General features: G+C 40.4%; 1 protein-coding gene across 1 annotated transcript in view; it reads right to left on the bottom strand.

Annotated features, from left to right (window-relative positions):
- Positions 1–6,972: 6,972 nt before the first annotated feature.
- Positions 6,973–26,216, bottom strand: part of Lpxn (leupaxin) — a 31,190-nt gene continuing 11,946 nt past the window's right edge. Inside the window, exons 4-9 of the mRNA XM_032891675.1 lie at positions 17,793–17,892; positions 14,585–14,752; positions 13,686–13,859; positions 13,502–13,583; positions 8,046–8,194; positions 6,973–7,711 (exon numbers count right to left, since the gene is read on the bottom strand). Coding sequence (XP_032747566.1) covers positions 7,442–7,711; positions 8,046–8,194; positions 13,502–13,583; positions 13,686–13,859; positions 14,585–14,752; positions 17,793–17,892 — 943 coding nt within the window. The 3' untranslated portion in view covers positions 6,973–7,441. The remainder of the gene's footprint in view (positions 7,712–8,045; positions 8,195–13,501; positions 13,584–13,685; positions 13,860–14,584; positions 14,753–17,792; positions 17,893–26,216) is intronic.

Raw genomic sequence — 26,216 nt, 5'->3', positions numbered from 1 at the left:
TATAAAATCATATTTTATGATGATGATAGAGGAGTTTAAAAGGGACATAAATAACTCCCTTAAGGAAATACAGGACAACACACATAAACAACTAGAAGCCCTTAAACAGAAAATACAAAAATCCCTTAAAGAATTATAGAACAACACAAACAAACAAGTAGAGGAATTGAACAAAACTGAGAGGGATTTTAAAATGGAAATAGGAGCAATAAAAAAGCACAAAGGGAGACAACGCTGGAGACAGAAAACATAAGGAAGAGATCAGGAGTCATAGACGCAAGCGTCACCAACAGAATATAAGAGAGAGAAGAGAGAATCTCAGGGGCAGAAGATACCATAGGAAACATTAACACAACCCTCAAAGATAGTGTAAAATGCAAAAAGCTCCTAGCACAAAACATCCAGGGAATCCAGGACAAAATGAGAAGATCAAACCTATGGATAATAGATATAGAAGAAAGTGAAGACTCCCAACTTACAGGGCCAATAAATATCTTCAACAAAATTATAGAAGAAAACTTCCCCAACCTAAAGAAAGAGATGCTCATAAACATACAAAAAGCCTACAGAACTTCAAATAGATGGGACCAGAAAAGAAATTCCTCCCATTCCATAATAGTCAAAACACCAAATGCACAAAACAAAGAAAGAATATTAGAAGCAGTAAGGGAAAAAGGTCAAGTATCCAAATTAACAAAATCAGAAATGAAAACTAGGAAATTCAAACAAAAGCCTATGCTCAACAGAGCTGGAAATTTTGGAGGAAATGGGCAGTTTTCTAGACAGATACAAAGTACCAAAGTTGAATCAGGCTCAGAAAAACAATCTAAACTGAAGAATGCAAATCCATCCATTCTTATCAACATGCACAAAGCTTAAGTCCAAGTGGATCAAGGACCTCCACATCAAACCAGATACATTCAAACTAATAGAAGAAAAAGCCGGGAAGAGTCTCGAACACATGGTCACTGGGGAAAATTTCCTGAACAAAACACAAATTGGTCATGCTCTAAAATCAAGAATTGACAAATGGGACCTCATAAAACTGCAAAGATTTTGTAAAGCAAAAGACACTGTAATTAGGACAAAATGGCAACCAGCAGATTGGGAAAGATCTTTACCAATCCTACATCTGATAGAGGGCTAATATCCAAAATGTACAAAGAACTCAAGAAGTTAGACTCCAGAGAGCCAAATAACCCTATTAAAAATGGGGTGCAGAGCTAAACAAAACATTCTCAGCTGAAGAATATCGAATGGCTGAGAAACACCTAAAGAAATGTTCAACATCCTTAGTCATCAGGGGAGTGCAAATCAAAACAACCCTGAGATCCACCTCACACCAGTCAGAATGGCTAAGATCAAAAACTCAGGTGACAGCAAATGCTGGTGAGGATGTGGAGAAAGAGGAACACTCCTCCATTGTTGGTGGGATTGCAGACTGGTACAACCATTCTGGAAATCAGCCTGGAGTTTCCTCAGAAAATTGGACATTGCACTCCCTGAGGACCCAGCTATACCTCTCTTGAGCATGTACCCAAAAGATACTCCAACATACAACAAACACACGTGCTCCACTATGTTCATAGCAGAGTTATTTATACTAGCCAGAAGCTGGAAAGAACCCAGATGCCCTTTAACAGAGGAATGGATTCAAAAAATGTGGTACATCTACACAATGGAGTACTACTCAGCTATCAAAAACAAGGACTTCATGAAATTCATAGGCAAATGGAATGAGCACAAAAATATCACCCTGAGTGAGGTAACTCAATCACAATAAAACACACTTGGTACGTACGCATTGGTATGTGGATATTAGGCAAAAAGCTCAAATTACTGAAGATGCAATCCACAGACCACAGGAAGCTCAAGAAGAAGGATGACCAAAATGCGGATACTTCCACTCCTTCTTAAAAGGGGGGGAAATATCCATATGGGTGATATGGAAGCAAAGTTTAGAGCAGCAACTCAAGAATGGCCATTCAGAGCCTGCCCTACATATGGCCCATATATATACAGCCACCAAAACTAGATAAGATTGATGAAGCTAAAAAATGCATGCTGAACGGGACCGGATATAGATCTCTCCTGAGAGACACATCCAGAGCTTATCCAATACAGAGGTCAATGCTAGCAGCTGAACTGAGAATAGGACCCCCTTGGAGGGAATTAGAGGAAGCATTGAAAGAATTGAAGGAACTTGCAACCCCATGAAAGCAACAATGCCAACCAACCAGAGCTTCCAGAGACTAAACCACTACCGAAAGACTATATATGGACTGACCCAGGGCTCCAACTGCTTATGTAGCAGAGAATAGCCTTGTTGGGGCACCAATGGAAGGGGAAGCCCTTGGTCCTGCCAAGGTTGGACCCCCAGTGCATCGGAAAATGGGGGTGGGGCAATAGGGGGATGTAGAGGACGAATACCCTATGAGGGAGGGGAAGGGAAGGGAATTGGGGCTTATGGACAGGAAACTGGGACGGGGAATAACATTTGAAATGTAAGCTCCTAAAGACAGGAGCTATCATCTCACAAGATGTTGATTTAGGTACTATATGCTTTTACTCTATCTGGAGCAGGAAAGCTCTCACACAAACTTCTTATTTCTTACAGAATATGTTTCAGTACTTGCTGCCCTCCAGAAATGTTATGTGAAGAGCACAACTCAAGCACTGCTTCGCCTGCCAACCAGTTCTGTGGGTCTCCATAGATTCCCAGCTCCCTTTAAGCTAAGTCTTAAGGCCATCTTAACCGTCCTAATGTATCTTTAGGTATTAATACCGCTTTAATACAGCTCCTCATGTTGTGGCGAACCTCAACCATAAAATTATTTTTGTTGCTACTCCACAACTCTAATTTTGCTACTGTTATGAATAGTAACGTAAGTATCTGTGTTTCCCAATGGTCTTAGGTTACCTCTGTGAAAGTGATTTGGCCGTGAAAGGGGTGAAAACCCACAATGATCAGAACCACTGATAGCTACTGTGCTAACAGCAAGTTCTCTCTAGTACCAACATCTAGTGTCTTGGGCACTTGGCAGCTTTCCCAGTCTTGTATTTTAGTGAGTTCTGCTAATAGCCTTAGTGAATACCTGCATGTAGCTCATCTCCAAAAGAAGTCACTCCTCATCTTAAAATATGAGGAGCTTTTGTTTGTTTTCTGGGTTTCGTAGGTTTTTTGTTTTCTTATCTCCTTTTTTTTTAAAAAAATATTTATTTGTTTTATGTATATTAGTACACAGTTGCTGTCTTCAGACACACCAGAAGACGGCATCAGATCCCACTACAGATGGTTGTGAGCCACCATGTGGTTGTTGGGAATTGAACTCAGGACCTCTGGAAGAGCAATCAGTGCTCTTACCCACTGAGCCATCTCTCCAGCCCTAGCAGTTGACACCAGAGCTGTGAGCATGCTATGCAATTTTCTTGTCTTTATTTTATCTGGGAGGGCTTTTTTCACATTCCTAATTTAAGGCTGATTTGGGTGTTTCTATTATATGGATGGTGGGGAAGGCAGTTTATGTATGTGCAGGTTGTATATGTGTATGTATTTATGTGCCTTTAAGATGGTCTTACATCAACTGATTACGTTGGCTATCACTTGAGCCCTAGAAGTCCATGGAGCGCAGCTATTTCCCAACACTGGAATTACACGTATACACAGAATACCTGGATTTTTATGTGAGTTGTGGGGATGAAATTCAGGTCTTCAAGCTTGAATAGCCTGTGATACTTCTTAATGTTGTGTTCCTAAAAGGTACCTTTTCTGCATGCTTCTCATGACACAATAATACATGGCTCTCCTCTGCTCTTGAACTCTGAAGTTTCAGATATGTTTCTTCAAGGAACAAGCAACACCTACTTGCTTATTTTTGAAATTCTGAAACTAAGATCTTTATTGCTCCTGTCTAAAGAAAACACAGGGACAAAAAATGGAGCAGAGACTGAAGGAAAGGCCATTCAGAGATCGCCTACCTTTAGATCCATCTCATCCACAGACAACAAACCCCTAGCCCTATTGCTGATGCCAAGAACTGCAGACAGGAGCCTCGTATGGCTTTCCTCTGAGAGACTCTGCCAGCACCTGACTAAGACAGATGCAGACACAGCCCACCATTTTACTGAGCCCAGGGACTCCAATGGAAGAGATAGGGACTGACTGAAGGAGCTGAAGGGAATTGTAACCCCATAAGAAGAACAATATCAACTAGCTGGATCTCTCAGAGATCCCAGGGACTAAACTACCAAGAGTATACATGAGTGGGTTCATGGCTCCCACTACATATGTACCAGAGGATTGCCTAGCATGGCATCAGTGGGAGAGGTGGTGATTGGTCCTGTGGGGACATGTTGTTCCAGTGAAGGGAGAAGCCAGAGGGGTGAGAGGCAGGAGTGGGTAGCTGGGTGGGTGTGGGAGGGGGGATGGGATGGGAAGTTTGCAGAGGGGAAACCGGGAAGAGGGGACATTTGAAATGTAAATAATCAATTAAAAAAATTAAATGTTTATTTTGGAAATGAGCTTGAGATTAACCAATAACACCCAAGGTTTAAGTGTTCTTGATGTTCTAAGTTCTGCTTTCTTTTTCAGCGTGTCCAGACACCAGTGCACACTGGACTGGAAAGAAGAAGCAGAGCCCAGAATGGGTTGGTCTACAAGATCCAGATCTGGATAGGGGATGGGTATGGTTTCTCCAAGGAAGACTTTCTTGGAGGATTTTAGAGTTACAGCTCTTTTAGAAAATACTCAAATTGAACACCTCTCTTACGTGATCTTCACTGAAACAGCTGGTGCACTTTATTAAGGGTAACTAAGGACTATATATGAACCTTGGAGAGTGGGAAGTAGTTTTCAGTATGAACATAAACTCATTTGCTAGAGTTTAATGAACTGTGAATGACTCATTTATATACCAGGAACACCAGGGACTTGCTGGGTGGGTTCTTATTGGGAAAGACAAAGTTGAACTTGTATGATTGCTAAGGACCTCATGACCTTCCTTAGGTAGAAGATTGGAGGTCAAGCTCCTCAGACAAGGTCAGAGAATGGTAAGACCTGCTCAAAAGGGGAGTTATTTATTTTTCAAGGAGCTTAGAGGAGCTATCAGGAAACAGTAGACTTCACAGTCTTAGGTAGCAGGGTATCCCAACAGTCTTCATAACCTTCACAGGCCCTTTGTGATTTTAGGACATTTGGCCTCTTTTCTAAGAATAATTCCAGTATGTCTTATGCCAAACTGCACAATCCAGTCCCCCAGCAATATAGATGCATCCATATTCATTAATTGGAATGTGGCCTGTGATGGTCTAGTTATGATAACTCATTGAAGTTTTGTTTGTAAGAGCTAGAAAATAAAAAGTACATGACCAAACTTGCATGGAAAAGCAACTGTGTCTGTCAAAGCATCACCCTGTAGAACTCTGTGTTTAGTCCACAAAACAGTGGGCCAGGCTGGAACTCTCCCTCTGAAGCAGAGATTTGTGTCTGTGATGTCTGCCATGGATGGAAAAGTCCTGCCTGAGAGAAGGGTTTTATGTTTCAAACCCAGAAGTTACTTAGAACCAAGATGAGGAGGTAGGTGATCAGTTGAAATAATGTACTTGTGGTATGGATGGGGGTTCTTAAGAAGAATACTTACCTGGGCGCGGTTTGCCTGTTAAAAGACTGGCTCTCAGGGCATCATCTCTTCTGGAGTAAACTGACCACAAGCAGAAAATATTTTCATTCTAATTTGAATGCTTGTACGCTCTGGCATTTCTTTGATTATTTTTAAGAATTTAGATTGTAAAAAAATCTCAAAACAGCCAATTCTTCAAACAAAAACAAATGCACTCACTACCTGAACATTCCTTCCTGTGATCGAAAACTTTGAGTATACTTCGTCAAACTGCCAAAGTGAATGTGAACCTTGCAATGATGTCATTGAGTGAAGACAGAGTGAAAGGGACGCTAAGAAGCTAAAAGTGCATGTGCCTCATGTACTATGTCAGCCCGACAAACAGGACAGGAAGCCAGACGGCTACATATCTCCGATGTGGCCTCCGATGTACCTGTTTTATAATGTTAACTCCACTACTTCTTTTTAACTCCCAAAACTCCACTTTTATTCACCCTATCAAAGGAGACATAATAAATCTTGGTAAGACTCACTTAATTCATTTTAATTCTCTAAGTACTATTCTCATACCAACCTAAAAATAACGCATTCAGTCCTATTTTAAAGGGGCACCTTCCAGTGAAGGGGTTTTTGCCTGTAATCTCAGAATCTACGATTGTAAAAGTTTCTGTTTTGTGCTATACAAAAAATAAGTGTGATTATTTTTAAGATTGTGGAAAGAAAATAAAGTACACCCATCCCTTGCCCCGTGAGTGCCTCAGTTACAGAAGTATGGCTTCAGGTACAGCCTACTTCATAAACAAACCAATAGGAACTAAGAAAGTCAGATTCTTCAAGAACTTGCAAAGTTTTCTACAAGTTAGTTTAAAGTATTTGAAAGAACAAGTGTTTGTGGCTTGGCTTTCCCATCCAAATTAAGGGCCCCCGCTTCATCTTTTCTCACATCTTCCCTCAAAGAAGCTGTGCACTGACATTGCTCGTCTCTCTCCAGAGGCAGTTTTGATCTGAAGGAGATGCATCCTTCATGCTTCACTTTTAAAACTCATCCGTACGGTATTAAAGGTACGGCCAGACCTTTTTACAAGAAGAAAATGATGAATCAAGTTCTAAAAGCCTTGCTAAGCTTCTAATGCTCCAAAGATTTAACTCTGAAAACCAAAAAGGGCTAAAGGCTCAGAGTAGTGAGAAGAGTTACAAACGATGGGTCTTCTCTTTCAGTGTCTTCTGATTTGGGCGGGCAGTTTCTGCTACTGCAAGGAAAGAAGAGGAGGAGAACACTGTAACTGCAAATAGTGCCTGCTGTTCTCTAACGTGGGGACAGAATGCTTAGCTACCAAATGAATATGACAGTGAGTCACCAAAACCACAAGCTGCTTTATTCATCACATGTGTCAGTTAAAATACACTTCCACATAAAAAGCAAAATGCAGAGACACTGAGGGTTTAAGAGTAATGTCCTGACCCCTGATAGCAAAGAGAGAGTAAAACTTTGTGACCCATAAGGTCTGAATGGGGCATCAGTAGAAATAAAAAGTGAGAAAGAGAAAATCAGCAGTAAAAAGAACTGTGCACATAAGAAATATACCTTTAGGGGGGCTTGACAGCATGATCTAAATCTAAATGCAAATACATAATTAAAAAGTAATGAGAAGCATCTTCAAAATTAAGATTATAAGCCTAGAAACATCTACAAATGCCTTTACTTGTTCCTTGTTTTTACTCTATTAGCCCACTGAACAGAAGGTTGGGGACAGAAAGTGTGATCTTCCTATCTTGGCCTTAGTTTTATAGGGAACATGAAGCAGATATAGGTCAAAGGGGAGCTACTGTGAAAAGAGCTTAACGAAGCATTTTTCACAGTAGGTCTTGTTGTTCTGCTCCTTGAAGATGCCTTTGGGCAGCTGTGTCAGGCAGAAAGCACACACGAAGTGCTCAGGATGAAACTTATGCCCCATGGCACTGATGCAGCGGCCAGTGATGGGCTGCCCACAGTCATGGCAGAGGGTCCCTCGGCGGTGATGGTAATGGAGTTCACAGAATGGACGGCCATCCAGTTCAAAGAAGGAGCCAGAAGAAAAACTACTGAAGCAGTCCTAAAGGTGGAGTGAACACAGACAAAGGAGATGAATGTCAAGTAATAATACCAGCAAATAAAATGTTCATCATCAAAATTCCTGCTAGTTACGTTCCAGTTGTAGGATTTTGCTCAGGTCCCTGACAACAAAGACTAGATTACCCATTTTTAAAAGAGATCACAAATGCCCACAATTGGTTCTGTGTGTTATATTTCCTTTTAAAAAATGCTACCAAGGAAATGTGGATTCCTGTCCTTGGACTAGAAGCCATCTCATTAAGTAGAAACTAATCCTGTCATGGAAGAAAACTCTTCAATTTTCCCTAAAACTGAAGGTAATTGAGCATACAAACCCCACACACAAAGCACTCCGGGTGCCAGACAGTGTTCATGGCTGAAAGGTAGTTTTCCAACACGGGGCGGTTGCAGCCACCACACTTGGGTGAGAACATGGCTAAGAAATCCTTTCGGCAGTATGGCTTCTTGTCCTTCTCATGAAAACCTGAAAAGATAAAATCAAAGATTCATAGCTGAACTCTGGGTTCTGTAAAGCTATATTAGAAGTAAATATAAGGTCACTGTTAGAACCTCTCACAATGTCAGTGTCTCCATGTTCAAAAAGGAGAGAATTCAGGTGTCTTTCAGCATTGAGTCTGGGTTACAGTCTAAGTATCAGGGCTATTTTTCATTAATCCTGTGATACAAAGTTCTGTTCCTGACACTGATACAACTGTTACTCAACTCAGTCATCTTCTCAGAGGCATCAACCCTGTCTTTTTTTGTCAACTCATCTGTCTTCATGGTCTTTATAGCACTTACTTTATCTTAAGTCATTATGGTCTGCCTTCCCTCACTCAACTAGATACCATTGGTTTTGCTACATTATCCCTCCCCATATTTAAAATAAAATAATACTAAAGAGTAATTTTCTTTGACAAGTTATTCATAACCAACTAGACAGTGGAGGAGATAAATTCATATACCCTGACTTAAATGCATCCTAAACTTGACCTCTCTGTGGGAACTAATATGTCAACTAAGTGTGAATATCCTAACCAAAACTGTGTAACATGAGAACACACTCTATGCCTTGCCAGCCTAGTGGAATGCAACAAGATATGTTTAGTGAATTGCTTACGCTGCCTACTCAATAAACATTCTAGAAATATCCTGTTATCATAGTAGCCAGATCACAAAACTGTAATAGGATGCTAGGGGTATGATCCAAATCACATAGCTATTGGTTTTGTTCTTAGTTCTTGTCACGGTTATATGCAGTGTGCTTCACTTAATTGAGCTTCATTTAAAAAAATGAGGGGAAGGGGGTGAGTTGCAAAAATTACAAGACCTATGGACCTAAGACTCCAAACAATTTATTTCATACCTATCCAGTATTATCCCTCTGAACCCTACAGACTCAGAAAGCTCAACTTACTTTTATCTCTCTTTCTTTTCTGACCCCTTCAAAAGATTTTTAGAGTCTGTTTAAGGGAAACTGAATGTCAAAGCCCTTGCTACTTAAGAAAAAAAAAAGGTAATCTTTCTTGCTTTTGTAAAACACAGAATTCAGTTTTTTTTTAACTTCAGCATTCTTTACTCACCTGAGAACTTAATAAAATGCAGATTGCTAGATCCTCCCTGCTTCCCCCACCCCTATTCCCAGTTTTTCATTCAGTATGTCTGGAATGGTACTAAAGATTCTGCATTTTTAACATGCCCCCAAGTGATGTGAATTGGTATTTCTTAAGAAAGCTGCAAGACAACACAGCTAACCTAGGTATGACCTCCATTTAGAAATCTTCAGAGCAGTTGGTCTCCAGAGGGAGACAGTAGGGGAGTAAGAGCCTCCATTTCAACTTGGGTAAGTCTCAGGAGGAGAATCAAAGCGACCCACGAAACTTGCTATAATGTTCCCACACTTAGTAACCCAATAAATTGGGAAAGTTTCAGCATTACTGTCCCTAAGGCTCTCTCTGGGTCCAATTACCTCAAGAGAATGAATGAGAGGCACTGACAATTAAAAGTACCACAGAGAGACAGGGTGTTTTCACTCTACTGTGACTCTCAGTCAAGAGGGAAATTAGAGAGCACTTGCATGGCCTGGATAATGAACAATTAAAAAGAAAGATGTAGGCACTGAGGACATATGAAGACATAGTCCCCTAGGAAGGATGCTAAGGACCAATACTTTTAGAAACTAGAGCCTTAAAGAGGAATTCTCAGAACTAAGGAAAAATGCAATGAATTTAATTTCCCAGGAGACTCCATAGCTAAACTGTTATTATTGATGCTCTGTATGTGGAATAAAAGTCAGGATGCTATCTAATTAATGGACTGACCACATGGCAGGACACCCATTTACACGAAAGCCAGGAAAAAGAATAGAACTATAACCCAAAAAAGGAGCTTCTAACTAGTCAATAGTCCCTTCGACAGGTGCCTCCATTAATAGATATTTTCAGTGTAGTTTTGTGATTATTTCAAATCATATTTCAAATCAATTTTATCAGGTTATGAGGAGCCCAACTCAAGAACAATTAAATTAGATGTTTTGCAGTCATCCTAAAGGGTGGGTGTTTTTCATTTGTACATAACTATGACTGTGCTTCAAATGTCCCTTTACTTGTTTCCAGGCAATTTCTACATCATCAATACCAATGGACAGTACTGTCCACCCTCTCCTTAAAGGTCATCAATGAGAAACCAAAGTACTATTCCACCAAAAATCCAGCTTAAGGAATTTTTGCATTTATTGGGTTTATATAGTGTGGTTAACCCTGGAGCAGCCACATCACCAGAAAGTCTCCCTGAACATGGATAGCAACTTCCCTATAGCTGCATAGGTGGAATTCCCTCTTCTACTAACCTTACACACACTGTATAGTCTAGCACCTCCTGAGAACATACCATGTACCCCTAGAACAAAATCCTACTCAGCTAGCCAGGAAGTGGCCCTCTTTAGCCCCTCCTTGTGTGAAGGAATATCAATAATCAACAAGCTCAATTAGTGTCTCAAGCAAGTTAGCCCTCCCTGCTCAGATGAAGATGATGATTGTGATGGTTAGAGGAAAGAATTCTGAAGTAGACAGTATTCATTTAATAGCTAATTATTAATTAATTGTAATTTATTCTCATATTTCTATATCTACTTATACATTCAAATATGACACATTATAGTATGATTTAGGCTGTCTCAGTAAAAATGTTGCTTAACTAAAGTGCAATATAGAAGTGAAAGGCATACTGATTTATTAAGGGTATTGAACAAGTTCCAGTGAACGGACAAGTCACTTTAAAATAATTATGTCAATGCTACTGTATCAGGCTCTGTTGTCCAGTAAAGTATAATAAGTTGGTGCTGAGAAAGTAACATGGTCTAGTATCAGGAGAAGAACTGAGCATTAGTCAAAGAGCAGTTAAAATCTGTTAGCAAAACTGTGATGTGGAACTTCGCAGAAATGAGAAATGAAATCGAATCCCATCCCTTCAACTTTCTAGTTAGAGTTTAGGGCAGATGTCTCAGTCAATAAAGTGCTTGCCTTGTAAACACAAGACAAGGAACTCAGATACCCAGAACTCACCAAACAATAGAGAAACAAAGCAGCCATGGTGACACTGAGACACAAATATTTGTAATCTCAGAACTGTGAAGCAGAAACAGGTGGTATCTTGGGGCTTAATAGACAAACAGCCAATTCCACCTGGCAAACTTTCAGGCCTCACCTCAAAAACAAACAAACAAATAAACAAGGCAGCTGAGGAATAACACCTAAGGTTGCCCTCCTGCATCAATATGCACTTGGGAGGTATATGGAAGAGGATCAGGAGTCATCATCTTCAGATATGCTAAGTCAGAAGCCAACCTGAGATACATGACACTCTGCTCCAAACACAAAACAACAGAAAAGGAAAGGGGGTCTCAAGAGATTTCAGAAAAAAAAATCTTTCCGAGCAGCTAAAACGAGGTCACATACAAAAGGTAAAACAGGGTTGGTGAGGTGGCCCACGGGTAAATGGGGACCTATGTTTAATCACAGGCCCACCTGGCAGGAGAAACTAACTTGTCTTCTGATCTCAACATGTACATCATAGCATGTTCAAATTCACATACAAAATAAAAATACAATAAAAATGGATAGAATGAGAAAAAGTCTTAATGAAACCTCCCGACTATGGAAGCAGAGTTCAGTCTTAAGAGTGATGGGTGCAAACAGTCCCCACTATATATTAACTTAATTCCCAAGGACTTCTAAGTTCAGGCGACTTAAGGGCGGTGACAGTGTAAAAACATGTAAGAAATCATCTACATTATAAAAGAATCAGGAGAAAGGGGGGAAGGGGATGTCACTATGAAAATATCAGTAAGAGTGTGGTTTAGTTTTGAATAAATTACAGGAGTGGTCTCTAAGAAGACAGAACTAAGACTGAAAGGAACACCCACTTTCACTGTTGGCATCCTCAGCATGAGCACGCTTGCAACTGAATGTAAAGTTGACATTGATTGACAATGACAAGATTGGCTCAAAGACTCAAAAGCTATTGGAAGATCAGATGTCTCACCCTGTCACAAAACACAGGGATTACCTGAAGGAATTTAGTAGAGACTCAGGGTGCTCTAGCACACCTATGAACTAAGCGAAGTCCTCCACTGGCGGGGAGAATACAATTAATTAAGAAAATTACGAAAAGCTGGCAAATGAGGGCTTCCCTGCGGCTGCACCAGCCCTGCCCTGCCCAAGCTCTCCCACCTGCTTAAACTCTGTGGGTCAAAAATCAAACCTAACCACCAAACACCATAAAACTAAAAAAGTCCCCCAAGTCAACAACAAAAAGTCATCAGGGTGAAAAGGGTCCTTGTCAGAAGGAGGGGGGTAAAGTGAGGCAGAGAGAGGTTAAGGAAGGAGGGCACAGGTTATAAAGGTTCAGATATACATTCTACATGTATGGAGTTAGCAAAGAATGGAGACCAGAACACAGAGGGTCTGGGAAGAAAGGCAGCAACAGCAGTTTCCGAGGGTAGCTGGGGAGAAGGACCAGATGACTGCTGCTTAGTGGAAGACAGAAAGCATGTCTGGCTGGAGCGGGAGGGTGGGCCTCTACTGCCAGATCACCAACAAAATAAAAGGAACAGAAGTATTACCAATACGGCTGTGTGTTAAATAGGATCTCACAGTTCTACCAGGTAAAGTAGTGATAAGGACACTGAAAACTAAGCTAGAGGAAAGAAATTCAAATGTTAATTCCAAGGGGAATGAATAGGCTGGTGTATTTAAGTGATAGGGACACATTTGGGGAGGAGGCGGCCTGCATGTTTGTGTGAGTACATGGTGCATGGACCATGATTCAAGTATATGGGTCATGACAACCTTAGGTGGCAGCTCTCTCCTTCCATGCTTGAGACAGTCTCTTGACTGTCTGGACTTCAGGCTTCCCGAGATTCTCCACCTCACATCTCTGGTGAGAACACCTGCTGTCACAGGCTTGTGCTCCAAGCCTAGCTTTTAAGCATATCCTAGGATTCAAACTCAGGCCTTCTTCATATTGGTGCAGCAAATGCTTCACCTACCAAGGTATCTACTGAAGCCACAGTCTGTGTTTAAATGATAAATTTTCACTCTTTAATTTAAAAAAAATCAATATAAACAAAACTTAGTAATGTTGGGGAAAGGTATAGATGACATCTAGGTGTGAAATGGGCTTTTAAGTGACAGTGCTGAGAACCAAAACTCAGCAGACAGCTGTCCCCAAGGAACAGTGCTGTTGGCCTTCCCATCTCCCTCCCTTGGAGTTTGCTGTAGCCCCCTCCTACCTTCTGCACCAAACACCTCTCCACAGTGAGAGCAGAAGAAGTGCTCTGGGTGCCATGTCTTGTTCATTGCTGTCAGCACTTTCTGAAAACAGGACACACAGAGAGGTGTTAGAAAGCTTCTGAGTTGTACAGCATGCCCAGGGACTTCATGCACAAAAACTGGCAGGGGTAGGGCTTCACTTACATCTGTGATGGGAGCAGCGCAGTAGGCACAGCGTGGAGAGAACAGGTGATGGTAGTCTTTTGAGCAGTAGGCTAGTCCATTCCGTTCAAAGAAGGGACTGGAGCCAAGCTCCTCCTTGCAGTGAGTACAGACAAAGTGCTCTGGGTGCCAGGATTGCCCCAGCGCATGGATCACCTATAGGAACATCAAAAAGCCTGACATGGCAGTGCAGCAGAATGTACCTCTAGAGGGCACTCTGCATGCTGCATTTCATATAGACAACACTGCCTGCCTGAGCTGTACAATTACAAGGCTCAGACATAGGTTGCACTCAGACCACCTGTGGCCATGCTTATAGGGTAGTAAAAGTGATAAGCAGACTGATCAAGAAGCCAAGCAGATATTACTCCTCAGATCTGAGCACCTTGTGTCTCGTCATTCCAGAGTCAGATTGGAAAGCTCTGTGCCATGGGTTTGGTGATAATGATTCAGAGTCTCGGTATCTCTAATTTAAAGTTACATTTAGTTGAAATTGCATTGAATAAATTTAAGTCCAAGAATGTCTGAAGAAAGGGAGCAGCAAAAAAGGTAATCTCAGTAGTGGCAGTGAATTAGAAATTCAAACTCGGAAGCTATACTGTCCTGGACTTAAATGTTCCCTTTGCTTCTTATTTACTAGACCTTAGTCTTGCCATCCAATGTGAGTAAGCTCTTGCTCACTTCCTAGCTTTTGCAAATGGCACTCTAATAAAAACCTCCTTAACAGGTTGATTCAAGTATTAAATGCAGGAATATTAAAAAACACTCAGTTCAGTGTTCATATTACTGTAAGCAGTCAGTGATTGGTAACAAACACTCCAACATCTTATAATATAAATTGAAAGACCCATCCTTGAACACCCACAAACATGCTGCCCCACCTTCCCAGCAATTGGTTTCTGGCAGGAAGCACAGTGGCCCTTGGGGACTGTAGCAATCCCAAGATCTTGTAGTTCCTGTTCCAAACCCCCAAGCATTGAGTCGAGAGATGCCTTGTGATTCTGCTTGTCTGGCAAGGGTTTCCTGCTAGCATCTGCTTTCACTGAAACCTAGGACAAGGGAAGAACCGCAAAGAGAATCAGCCTGTGTGCACCATTACTCTTTTGACATCTACTCTACAACCCATCAGGTCACTTCCAATGGCTAATCTTGTCTACCCCTAACCTCCCTTCAAGGTGCTGAAGGCACCCAACATGAACACAAATAAAAACACTTTTATTTCTATTTCATTTTAAATTCCTTGGCCAAATAATATCTGATCATTTGTCATTCATTTGTAAATCTTCTGGCTGCCAAAATTGAGTGAATGAAGTTAAGTCTTTGTAGGTCTTACAGTTGCCCAGGTGAAAACTAGTTATTTCTTCCTTTTATTTATTTAATTGTCAAACGCCTCATTTGTTCTACTCAGCATTCTAAGAACTTGTTATAAAGCAATATATAAACATATTGAGCGTCTAACCTCATGAGTTTTCATTCTATGAGTAGCAGGTAATAAACATGTGCTGACGTCAGATAAAGAAGAGACGTAGGTTATATGAGAGTGATCGGCTGGAGTAGTGTGGTGAGTTTCAGTTGACTAAGGACTGCTGCCTTTAAGGAAGTGATACTTGAGCATATGTACTCAAGAATTCAGAAATACTGATATTAGTGAGAATGTTGCTTCACACAGAGAGAAGGCCCAAAGAATAAAACTATTTGGCATATTAAAAGAAAAATTACAAGATCAACAGAGCCAGAGCAGAAGGACTAAGACTGAACACACAGAAGACTGTACAGAGAAAAGCAAAAATTATCTAGGGCCTTTACAGCAAAATTTGATTTGTCTACTAAGGTGGTGAGTGTGGCTGAGACTAAGGAAAGCAAATGTGGAGGACACTTTGTAATGGTTTGTGTGGTATTGAAGGCCAGTAAAGAGAGGCCTGATGGGAATCTACCTATGGAGATCACCTAGAACTCTACTTATGATGGGATTTGTTCAAACACAGATCCAAATCAATTACTACGAATCATTGGAGCCAGTTTTACACACGCGCACGCGCACACACACACACACACACACACACACACACACACACACCCCTTTTTCCTTCAACATTTCATGTCATGGGTTGCTGCTACCATCTATTTACTTAACATTTATCTTATCAGATAGTGTCTCTCCACTGCCTCCTCATCAATTTTTTACCATCAATATTCAAAGCTTCACATCCAACTCCCCTTACTTTGTCTTCCCAATTGCATTTTCTTTTTTTTTTTTTCATCTTTATTAACTTGAGTATTTCTTATATACATTTAGATTGTTATTCCTTCCGGTTCCCGGCCAATATCCCCCTAACCCTCTCCTTCCCCTTCTATAAGGGTGTTCTCCTCCCCATCCTCCCCCATTACCACCCTCCCCCAAACAATCACATTCACTGGGGGTTCAGTCTTGGCAGGACCAAGGGCTTCCCCTTCCACTGGTGCTCTTACTATGCTATTCATTGCTACCTATGAGGTTGGAGCCCAGGGTCAGTCCATGTACAGTCTTTGGGTAGTGGCTTAGTCCCTGGACCAATTGCATTTTCTATTTCACAGTTAAAAGTCTTATTGTTGAAGAGGGCAGGCTCCCAAAATTCTTCTGAATGGTTTGGACAATATCCGCCTGCAGGCCTCTCGTTATTTAATCTTCACTGTCTGGAATAGCCTCATATTACTTTACCATGAAAATGCTCATTTCCCTCAAAAGATTGATCCTTAAACAAAATTCTTTCCTCTGTTTTATATAATGGAGGTTAGTGTTTATGAGGTATCTATTCACAGGGTTAATATCTAAAGGTACCAAATGAGTTACTGATTTTACATTTGAAAAATAACTTAGTAAAAATATTCTTCACATCTACATATTTTTGCTTGCATATTCCAAAATACTTCTGGATACATATGTAAAATGCAGTATATCCTGATGACCTGCAGGGGGCAGAATGGGACAATCTGAGACAAACAGCATGGAAATGGTTTTCCTGTATTTTTTTACTTACAATTTTATATAACGTATGTGGATTGTTTTTAAACCATACATTGTAGGTTAAATTTTAAATACAGCAAGATGCACTTTAAATCAACAAGAAAACACAGCATAAATTTCCTAATGATTATTGTTCTAGCATTAAGTATGCAGTGCAAAGTGTCAGTTCACTCAACTTTAGCGTAGATGTCAGCTAATTGTAAAGTATTAGCCATCAAAGAACCTTGTCTGTGACATTTTTTCATATGTCCCTCCAAAAACTATGTGTTACTGTGTGCCAGGACAGTGAAGGGGATTTGGGGAGTCTCATATCTCATCCCTGCCTCCCTCTATCATACATATTTTAACAGTCTGCCTTAAACATCTCATACTGATTTCATGGGTATACATCTTAATTTCCAATCAGATTTAAAATGGTTAGATTCTCTGTATTAAGAATTCTAGATCTACTTCCTTGATAAATGCTTAAGGCTCCTTATCTGTTTTCTGCTTCCTGCCAGGATGCATGTGCTTGTCATTTTCACTCTACAGACAAGAACAAAGAGCAGATTTTATCTCCGTATGGGCTCAGAACTTATCCTTCCTACATTGGCCTCCCTTGTCCCATCCCAGACTGCCCACTGGTCTTGGAGTCCTGCTCAGGCATGTGTCTGTAACAGCCCTTCTGCAAGATCATGCCTTAGGTCCAGTCTTTGCCCCTGGGACTCTAACTCTTAGCAATATTTATCTAGGTCTCATGTATTCTTCAAGTATCCATTCTAACTCCCATCACAACTGCTCTGATAAAATCTGCTTAACCTCTCAAAATACCTTGGCTTTACTCATTGGAAAATCACCAGCCTTTTCTTCTAATTCTTCTAAAAATATTGCAGAGTTCTATGACTATACCAAGAACAATCCAAAATGCTCCAGATCAAGGCCTGGAACACTGTACACATCTTTCATGCACAAATGAGTTTCTCCACTGAATTATATGTAGTCTAAGAAAATGAATACCACCTTAAAATTCCCAATAAGGGGATGAATACTGAACACTACCGAGCCTCTCTGGAACCCAGAGACGTCATAATGCACACAGTACCCACCTTGGCCTGAAGTTCGTTCAGGTGGGCCATGAGCTCATCCAACTGAGCAGCTGCTGAAGTCTTAGGAGGTAAGACTGATTGTTTTGGCTCTTGGACCTCACTACAGAGAGAATAGGAAAAAGCAAAAAATCAAATAAATGTTAAGTTACATATAACATACCAGAGGATGCAATTTTACATACTAATCTATTTGATATGAATCCAAAACCAGAGACAGGAAGTATTTTAAGTATAGTTGCTACTCTAAATTTTTAAGTAAGGTCTCTCTGTATTGTGTATCTGTTTCATTTTGATCAACTTAATAAATAATACATGCACATATACATACATACATAACCTATTTCTTCTCAAGTGTATTATGGAAAGCACTGGACATGCCTCCAATTAATAGAGTATGAGAAACCTCAGAACAGAGCTGTAAAGACATAGCAAGCATTTTAATAGAGAAATTTAAAATTATAAGTCATCCACTGTGAAAAGTTTTAAAGGTAACCATGAAACCTGCATAGACATTCCTCTAAGGATGACTAACAGTCATCAAATGTACAAAAAGGCACTCAAACTCATTTATCATCAGGAAAATACAAATCAATATTACCATGATATAGTCCTTCATACCCATCACAGCCTGAGGCAAATGCAGGCAAAAGAATAGAGAAATGAAACCAAAGGAAACCGTTGGTAGCGTGCAGTTGGTGTAGTCGCCATGCGAAACAATACGAAGGCTTCCAAAGAAATGAAAAATAGAACTACCATATGACCCAGCACTCTGCTGTGAAGGAAATGAAATTGACACACAGTTAAAAAAAAAAAGTCTGTACTCCTACGCTCCTTACAGTGTTATTTACATAGCCAAAATATGTAAATAACCAAAATATCTGTGGATGAGAAAATTAATTAGGGCAGTTAAACTATAATGGATGACATAAACACTGGAATATAATTTAGCCTTAGAGAAGAAACAGATCTTCATTTTTTTTATTTAACATAGATGAGCCTAAAGGACACTGTATAAAATTAAATAAGAAAAAAGTAAAATATTGCATGATTGTACATGCATGCTTACCTGTAGAATGTAGAAAGATTAAATACATAGAAATATAAAACAAAACAATGGTTTCTAGAAGCAAAAATGGGGGAAGGAAATGAAATGTAGGCCAGACAACCAAAGTAGAAGATACGTGTCTAGAGATCTAATTTACAAGTTGAGGTTTATAGGTAATAAAATTGTACATATTTGAAATTACTACTAAATGTGAAAATGTGTATATTTGCTTCATTACATCACCTTAAGCACATTAACACTAACCTCAGAGCTACCAATAATTCATCACTGTTGCATTATGGACAGCAATCAATAAAGCACTTCCCAGTGGTGTCATCTGACCCAGAGCGAGCCTAAGTTTGAATTCTCTACTTTGCTCTACCTGTGTCTTCCATCATTCGTAACAAAGTGTATTTGCTGTGTATTTCTTAAATAGCACAGAAAGCACTGTGTGAGGAAAGGATGGGAAATGCTGTACAGAAACCTGTAATAGAGTTTTATAAGGATGAAGTCATAACACAAACTGACCCCAAATGACCCAGATAATAAACAAACCAATGCTATCAAACAATATCCATATGCTTCACTTAACATTTATGGTGATATCCATTTTATAAGGTTGCCATGCATCTTTGTTCTGTTTTCAGCAAATGACTATCAAAACAAACATGCATACAGTACTGTTGGGTCAGCAGTACATAACTTCAGGATTACAACTACACATTTACTTAGGTAGCTAAAGTTGATTACATGGGAAATCCAAGGCAAGGGAGGTTGGTTGTTACGTCGTTCTCTTAAAAACTAGTTAAACAAACAGGCTGAGTATACAGCTGGATAGCAGTCTTATGTGGCCTTGAGGTGTACTAATTGTCAAGTCCAGCAGAAGGTCCAATCTTTTGTATGTAAGAGATTTTTGTCATCACACATTGCCACTAATGTAAACATTCACCTGCCTAGGACCTACCTACCCAGAAACTACGAAGCAGCTTACAACTCTCTGTAACTCCAGTTCCAAGAGATCAAACAAGGTTTTCTGATTTTTATGAGCATCAGAAACACAGATGCTACACATACAGAAATGCAAGCAAAATATCCATATACATAAAAATTAATTTAAAAATAAAAAGTTTGTTTAAAAACCTCTGAAATGAAACAAAAAAGAAAATTTATTAATAACATCTGTTTCACAAAATTACTATAGTTAAACCATATTCAAAATATTTGTAAAACTTCTATATATTAAAAAAGCAAACCAATGTAAATATGAGCTATATTTTTTTTTTTTTTTTAGTTCTTTTTTTTCAGAGCTGGGGACCGAACCCAGGGCCTTGCGCTTCCTAGGCAAGCGCTCTACCACTGAGCTAAATCCCCAGCCCCATGAGCTATATTTTTAATAAGTTTAAGAAAGATAAATTTAAATGTTTATTATTATAGATATGAATGGAAGGTCCCAAAAGGAAACTGTGTGTTCAACTTAATCTGCCAGGCTGGTCAATTAACGAGCTTCAATGATTGTGGCGAGGGTGGGAGGTTGTATGTCCAGAAGCTTATAGCCATTTGTCTTGCGCTATATTTAGGCCTATAAACAGCCATTTCTTAGTTATGCTTCACATCAACATATGAAAATATACAGCCCACAACCCTATGGAGTTAAGAAGAAGGAAGACAAAAATGTAGATGCTTCAGTCCAATGTAGAACTGGGACAAAACAATCAAAGGAGGTAAAGGGAAGAAGGGACCTGGGACGGAGGAAGGAGGGGAGTGGACAAAAGGGTGGTTAGGATCAGTTATTGGAAGGGACAGGAGGGAAGTACACCGGATCAGGAAATTGAATAGAAACATGTAGCACTGGGGGATGGGGAACTGGAGGTAGTCACTACAAAGTGCCAGATTCCAGGGAAGCAAGAGGCTCCCAGGACCCAACAGGGATGACCTTAGGCTGAAAATACAACAAAGGGAAACTACAACCTGTAGAGACGACCTACAGTAGATAGGCACACACACACAACCCATTTGAGGAATGGGGCCACCCATGCATCTCAAAATTTTTAACCCAGAAATGTTCCTGTCCAAAGGAAAGACAGGGACAAAAAAATGGAACAGAGACTGAAGGAAAGGCTAACCAGAGATTGCCCCACTTAGGGATCCATCCCATCTGCAGACACCAAACCCCCACATTATTACTAAAGCCAAGAAGCACTTGCTAACAGGAGCCTGGTATGGCTACTTCCTGAGGGGTTCTATTAGCACCTGACCGATACAGATGCAGATACTCACAGCAAACCATTGGACTGAGCTGGAGGACCTCAATGGAAGAGCTAGGGAAAGGATTAAAGGAGCTGAAGGGGATGGCAACCCCATAGGAAGAATAATATCAGCTAATTGGGCCACCCAGAGCTCCCAGGAACTAAACCACCCACCAAAGAGCATACATGGAAGGAGCCAGGACTCCAGAAACATATGTAGCAAAGGATGGCCTTATCTGACTTCAGAGGGAGGGGAGGCCCTTGGTCCTGTGGACGCTTGAAGCCCCATTGTGGGAGATGCTAAAGTGGTGAGGCGGGAGTGGGTGAGTGGGTGGAGGAGCACCCTCATAGAGGCAAAGGGGAAAGGAAGAGAGGGGGGATAGGATGGGGAGTTTGTGAAGGGGTAGCCAGGAAGGGGGATATCATTTGAAATTTAAAAGAATAAAGTGATTAATTAAAAAAAGAAAAAGAAAATATGTTTGATCTTATGAGTTCATCAATCGTTAAACAGTTTAAATGAGAAAATTTAACCTATTAATCACAATTTTAAAAACTTGGCAATATGAAGTGTTAGTCAAAATTTTACACACACACACACACACACACATATATATATATATAATACCTATAAGTATACATGGTATACACATATATATGTATATGTGCACATATATATGTATATCTTATATAGATTTCTAAAACCCTGTTCAAGACATAATCTATCAACATTTCAAATGTAAATAAATACCCTATAGTTTAGCACCTTTACTTTTAAGTCTACATCTTACAAAAACCTGAACGTAGACATGAAAACATAAACTAGGACTATTTGGGGAGAGGAAATAAAGTAGCGAGAGGGGAAACAGGAACACTTGAAAGGGCAATGAAGGAGGAATAGAATAAAAGCAAGTATAATGGCATGTATGAAAATACCATAATGAACAACCATTCTGAAATCAGTCTGGAGGTTCCTCAGAAAATTGGACATTGAACTACCTGAGGACCCAGCTATACCTCTCTTGGGCATATACCCAAAGATGCCCCCAACATATAACAAAAGACGATGCTCCACTATGTTCATAGCAGCCTTATTTATAATAGCCAGAAGCTGGAAAGAACCCAGATGCCTTCAACAGAGGAATGGATACAGAAAATGTGGTACATCTACACAATGGACTATTACTCAGCTATCAAAAACAATGACTTTATGAAATTCATAGGCAAATGGATGGAAGTGGAAAATATCATGCTGAGTGAGGTAACCCAATCACAGAAAAACACACATGGTATGCACTCATTGATAAGTGGCTATTAGCCCAAATGCTTGAATTATCCTAGATGCACAGAACACATGAAACTCAAGAAGGATGACCAAAACTCAAGAAGGATGATCAAAATGCGAATGCTTCACTCCTTCTTTAAATGGGGAACAAGAATACCCTTGGCAGGGAATAGGGAGGCAAAGGTTAGAACAGAGGCAGAAGGAACACCCATTAGAGCCTGCTCCACATGTGGCCCATACATATACAGCCACCCGATTAGATAAGATGGATGAAGCAAAGAAGTGCAGGCCGACAGGAACCGGATGTAGATGAGAGACACAACCAGAATACAGCAAATACAGAGGGCGAATGCCAGCAGCAAACCACTGAACTGAGAATGGGACCCCACGTTGAAGGAATCTTAGAAAGGACTGAAAAAGCTTGAAGGGGCTCGAGACCCCATATGAACAACAATGCCAACCAACCAGAGCTTCCAGGGACTAAGCCACTACCCAAAGACTATATACATGGACTGACCCTGGGCTCCAACCTCGTAGGTAGCAATGAATAGCCTAGTAAGGGCACCAGTGGAAGGGGAAGCCCTTGGTCCTGCCAAGACTGAACCCCCAGTGAACATGATTGTTGGGGTGGAGGGTGCTAATAGGGGGAGGATGGGGAGGGGACCAACCATATAGAAGGGGAGGGGGAGGGGTTAGGGGGATGTTGGCCAGGAAACCAGGAAGAGGAATCTAAATGTAAATAAGAAATACTCAAGTTAATAAAGATGGGGGTGGAGAAAATACCATAGTGAAACCTACTAGCTTTGCTGTGGTGCTTTGAAAGAGGAATGTTCCCCATTAGCACTCGGTCCCCACTGGTGATTGCTGTTGGAGGAGATTATTGGAAGGGTCAGCCTAGCTGAGGACAGTATACACTAAGGTCAGGCTTTGAGAGTTTATAGCCATGCCCTCAAGTTGGCGCTCTCTGTTTTGTGCTGTGGTTGAGAAGTGGTTCCTCAGCGACTTCCTCCTACCACTGTACACTTCTGCCGTGTCTCACTGCCACACTGCACTTTTCTCCCTCCACAGCCATAAGCGCAAATGAATACTTTCTTCTGAAAGTTGTGCTGGTCATAAAATTCTATCGCAGCAACAGAAAAGTAACAAACACCTATGCTAACTCAAAGTTAATTAAAAGACAAAAAGAGAAAAGTTAGGGATATATGTGTTCATACACACACAAACATAGCAAGAGAGATGTATAACAAAAGAGTTCATTATAATACAGGGTTTTTTAGCAAATAAAAAGTAAACTAAATGGTCTTATAGTCAAATTATGGTTCACCCATTTTACAGAATAAAATGAGACTGCTAAAACTGCACATATAGTGTTAAATTTAAGAAACAAGGCCTCGGGACCATATGAAAATTCCCCTTCCATAGCAGGCACTTTACCAAGTGCTATCTCCCAGCTCCAAATGTAGCTTTTTATCTGAGCCTGCTTATTCATAAAGCCTCATCACCTTACAATTGTAGAAAACTTGTTCATGCTCAAAAAATGCCCACACTCTTTTAAACAAGAGTCCGTGTATAACATGTAAAGAAGTAAGGTCATTGTCAAGATTCTCTAACATCAGCTGACTCAGCAATCCATTATTCTAAATAGGAAATAAGAACTTGAAGAGCTGATGGTGCAAACTCGAGCCCAAACAGGAAATATTCTTGAAAGGAACCTAAAGTAGAGTCCTCTGATGTGTGCCTGGCCTTTTAAAGAAAGCAAAGGTCCCTGGCTATCCCATGAGCCACAAGCTGCTTTGGGATTTGGAGATTTCAAATACAATACATGTATCTGAAAGAATGCACAGAATGCATGGTTTCCAAGGAAGGAGCCTCATCATGCTGAGGCTTCTTTTGTTTAATTCTGTTATATTTTGTGAATGGTTCCTCCCATTATTACCAAAAGTCTGCTTTTGCTCAGGTAATAGATAAATAATGTTTATAAACTATTGCCATGTTGCTATTGGTGAACAGTGGTTAGAAACATCTTCCTGGGGGTTGGGGATTTAGCTCAGTGGTAGAGCGCTTGCCTAGGAAGCGCAAGGCCCTGGGTTCGGTCCCCAGCTCCGAAAAAAAGAACCAAAAAAAACAAAAAGAAACATCTTCCTGCTGCTGTCACAGTTGCTACTAAGCACACTCTCAAGGGATACTGAGAGCACTGTGCTACTCATTTAGGCAAACCAGAGTATATGGTGGAAACAAACGTGGGAAGCTAGCTTCTGCGTTTAGCATTCTCTCTGGGCATGCTAGTGTTCATGATTCAGAATTACAATCACCTAGGAAATTTATAAAACTCCAAACATAGTTATGGAAGGGTTTTATATTACTCTCTCACATACATTTCCATTGTAGGTATGTCTTGGTAATGGAAATGTACCAGTCAAAGTATTCCAGCCCAGAAAATATAAGCAAGTTTGCGTTTAAAATGGAATTAATGTTATAGAAAATTAATTGCACAGATGGTGAGAGAGCTAAGAAGCAAAACAGAAGACACGGGGGTTATCAAAAACCCCCAGCAGCAAGCTATCACCACCCCTGTGCTTAAAGGACAGAATGCATAACAACATCATGAGAGCCCATGCCTCTGTTCAGTGTGCTGCAACAACACCAGGTTGTCATGCTTTAACTGACAGAGATACCACTGCTGATAAAGACATTGGAAAGTCAAGCACCAAGACAAGGCAAGTGCCTTGCATTTTCCTACTCTTCCTCTGCCGTTCTTGTTTTCTCTAGCACTTCTTGCTGGTCAAAGCCCATGATAGCTAACTGGCCTGGAACTTGGAAAATCCAACCACCAGAGACAGGTCCCTAGAACATGAAGGTTAAGAGTTGGTGCTCAGGGGAGATCCTAAGGTATACTGCTATTTGGATAAGATTTACTAAAAGAATTACTAATGCCATAGACAGACAGACAGATGGCAGCATGATAGTGGATCTAAGGAGTGTTCAGGTTCACATGAACAGTCTATGGTTTATACTTGCAATCTGACATGAGGCTGCACACATGTGTGTGTGTGTGTGTGTGTGTGTGTGTGTGTGTGTGTGTGTGTGTTTGCGTGTGTGTATATACATGCATGCATGCTATGGATAGTCTGTTGGCATAGGGCCTGCATGTAGAATAAGCTATAAACTTGAGGAGAGCAAGTATCTGAGCCTTTGCAAAAATGGCGTGGCCCTAACTGACAGAGCACAGAATAAGAAAAGGGACAGAGGCCAGTGACTCAGTGCTGTAGGGGAAGATGACCATAAAATAGTATCATGACCAAATAACTGATCTCAGTGCCAGGCATACTGGAAAATAGCTGATGCTTGAACTGGTTTCCATGTTACATATTTGAGTATTCATATACATTTCTATAAACATCCTAATAAAACCTACATTTGCTGAGAGCCTCTTAAGTTCAGTCACTGCTTTTGTTGTTTGTGTTTGTTTTGTTTTTAGCTAGGATAGAAGGGTAAAGACAATGGAGAAATAATCACCTACCACTTCCGGAAGCTGGAATAAATATGTAGCATGTTTATAAGTAGACTAGTTTCACTCCCACCACAGAAGAAAGTGACTTCAAGTGGCACATATTAAGATGACTTCCCATAGTTCAAGTCCATTCCCTGATTTAGCTCCCTATGTTTGCTCTATGTACTATGATCAGATAGTACAGTGGAGTACTCTGTAACAAGTACATATCCTTAAGAAAAGGGATATATATGTGTGTGTGTGTGTGTGTGTGTGTGTGTGTGTGTGTGTGTGTGTGTGTGTGTGTGTGTGTGTGTTATGATTAAAGAGACAAACATAAAAGAGGTGGCCTTTCTGTTTC

This window comes from Rattus rattus, chromosome 2 (genome assembly GCF_011064425.1).
Source record: "Rattus rattus isolate New Zealand chromosome 2, Rrattus_CSIRO_v1, whole genome shotgun sequence".
NCBI classification, from domain to species: Eukaryota; Metazoa; Chordata; class Mammalia; order Rodentia; family Muridae; genus Rattus; species Rattus rattus.
This window is presented reverse-complemented; position numbering and strand designations above follow the sequence as displayed.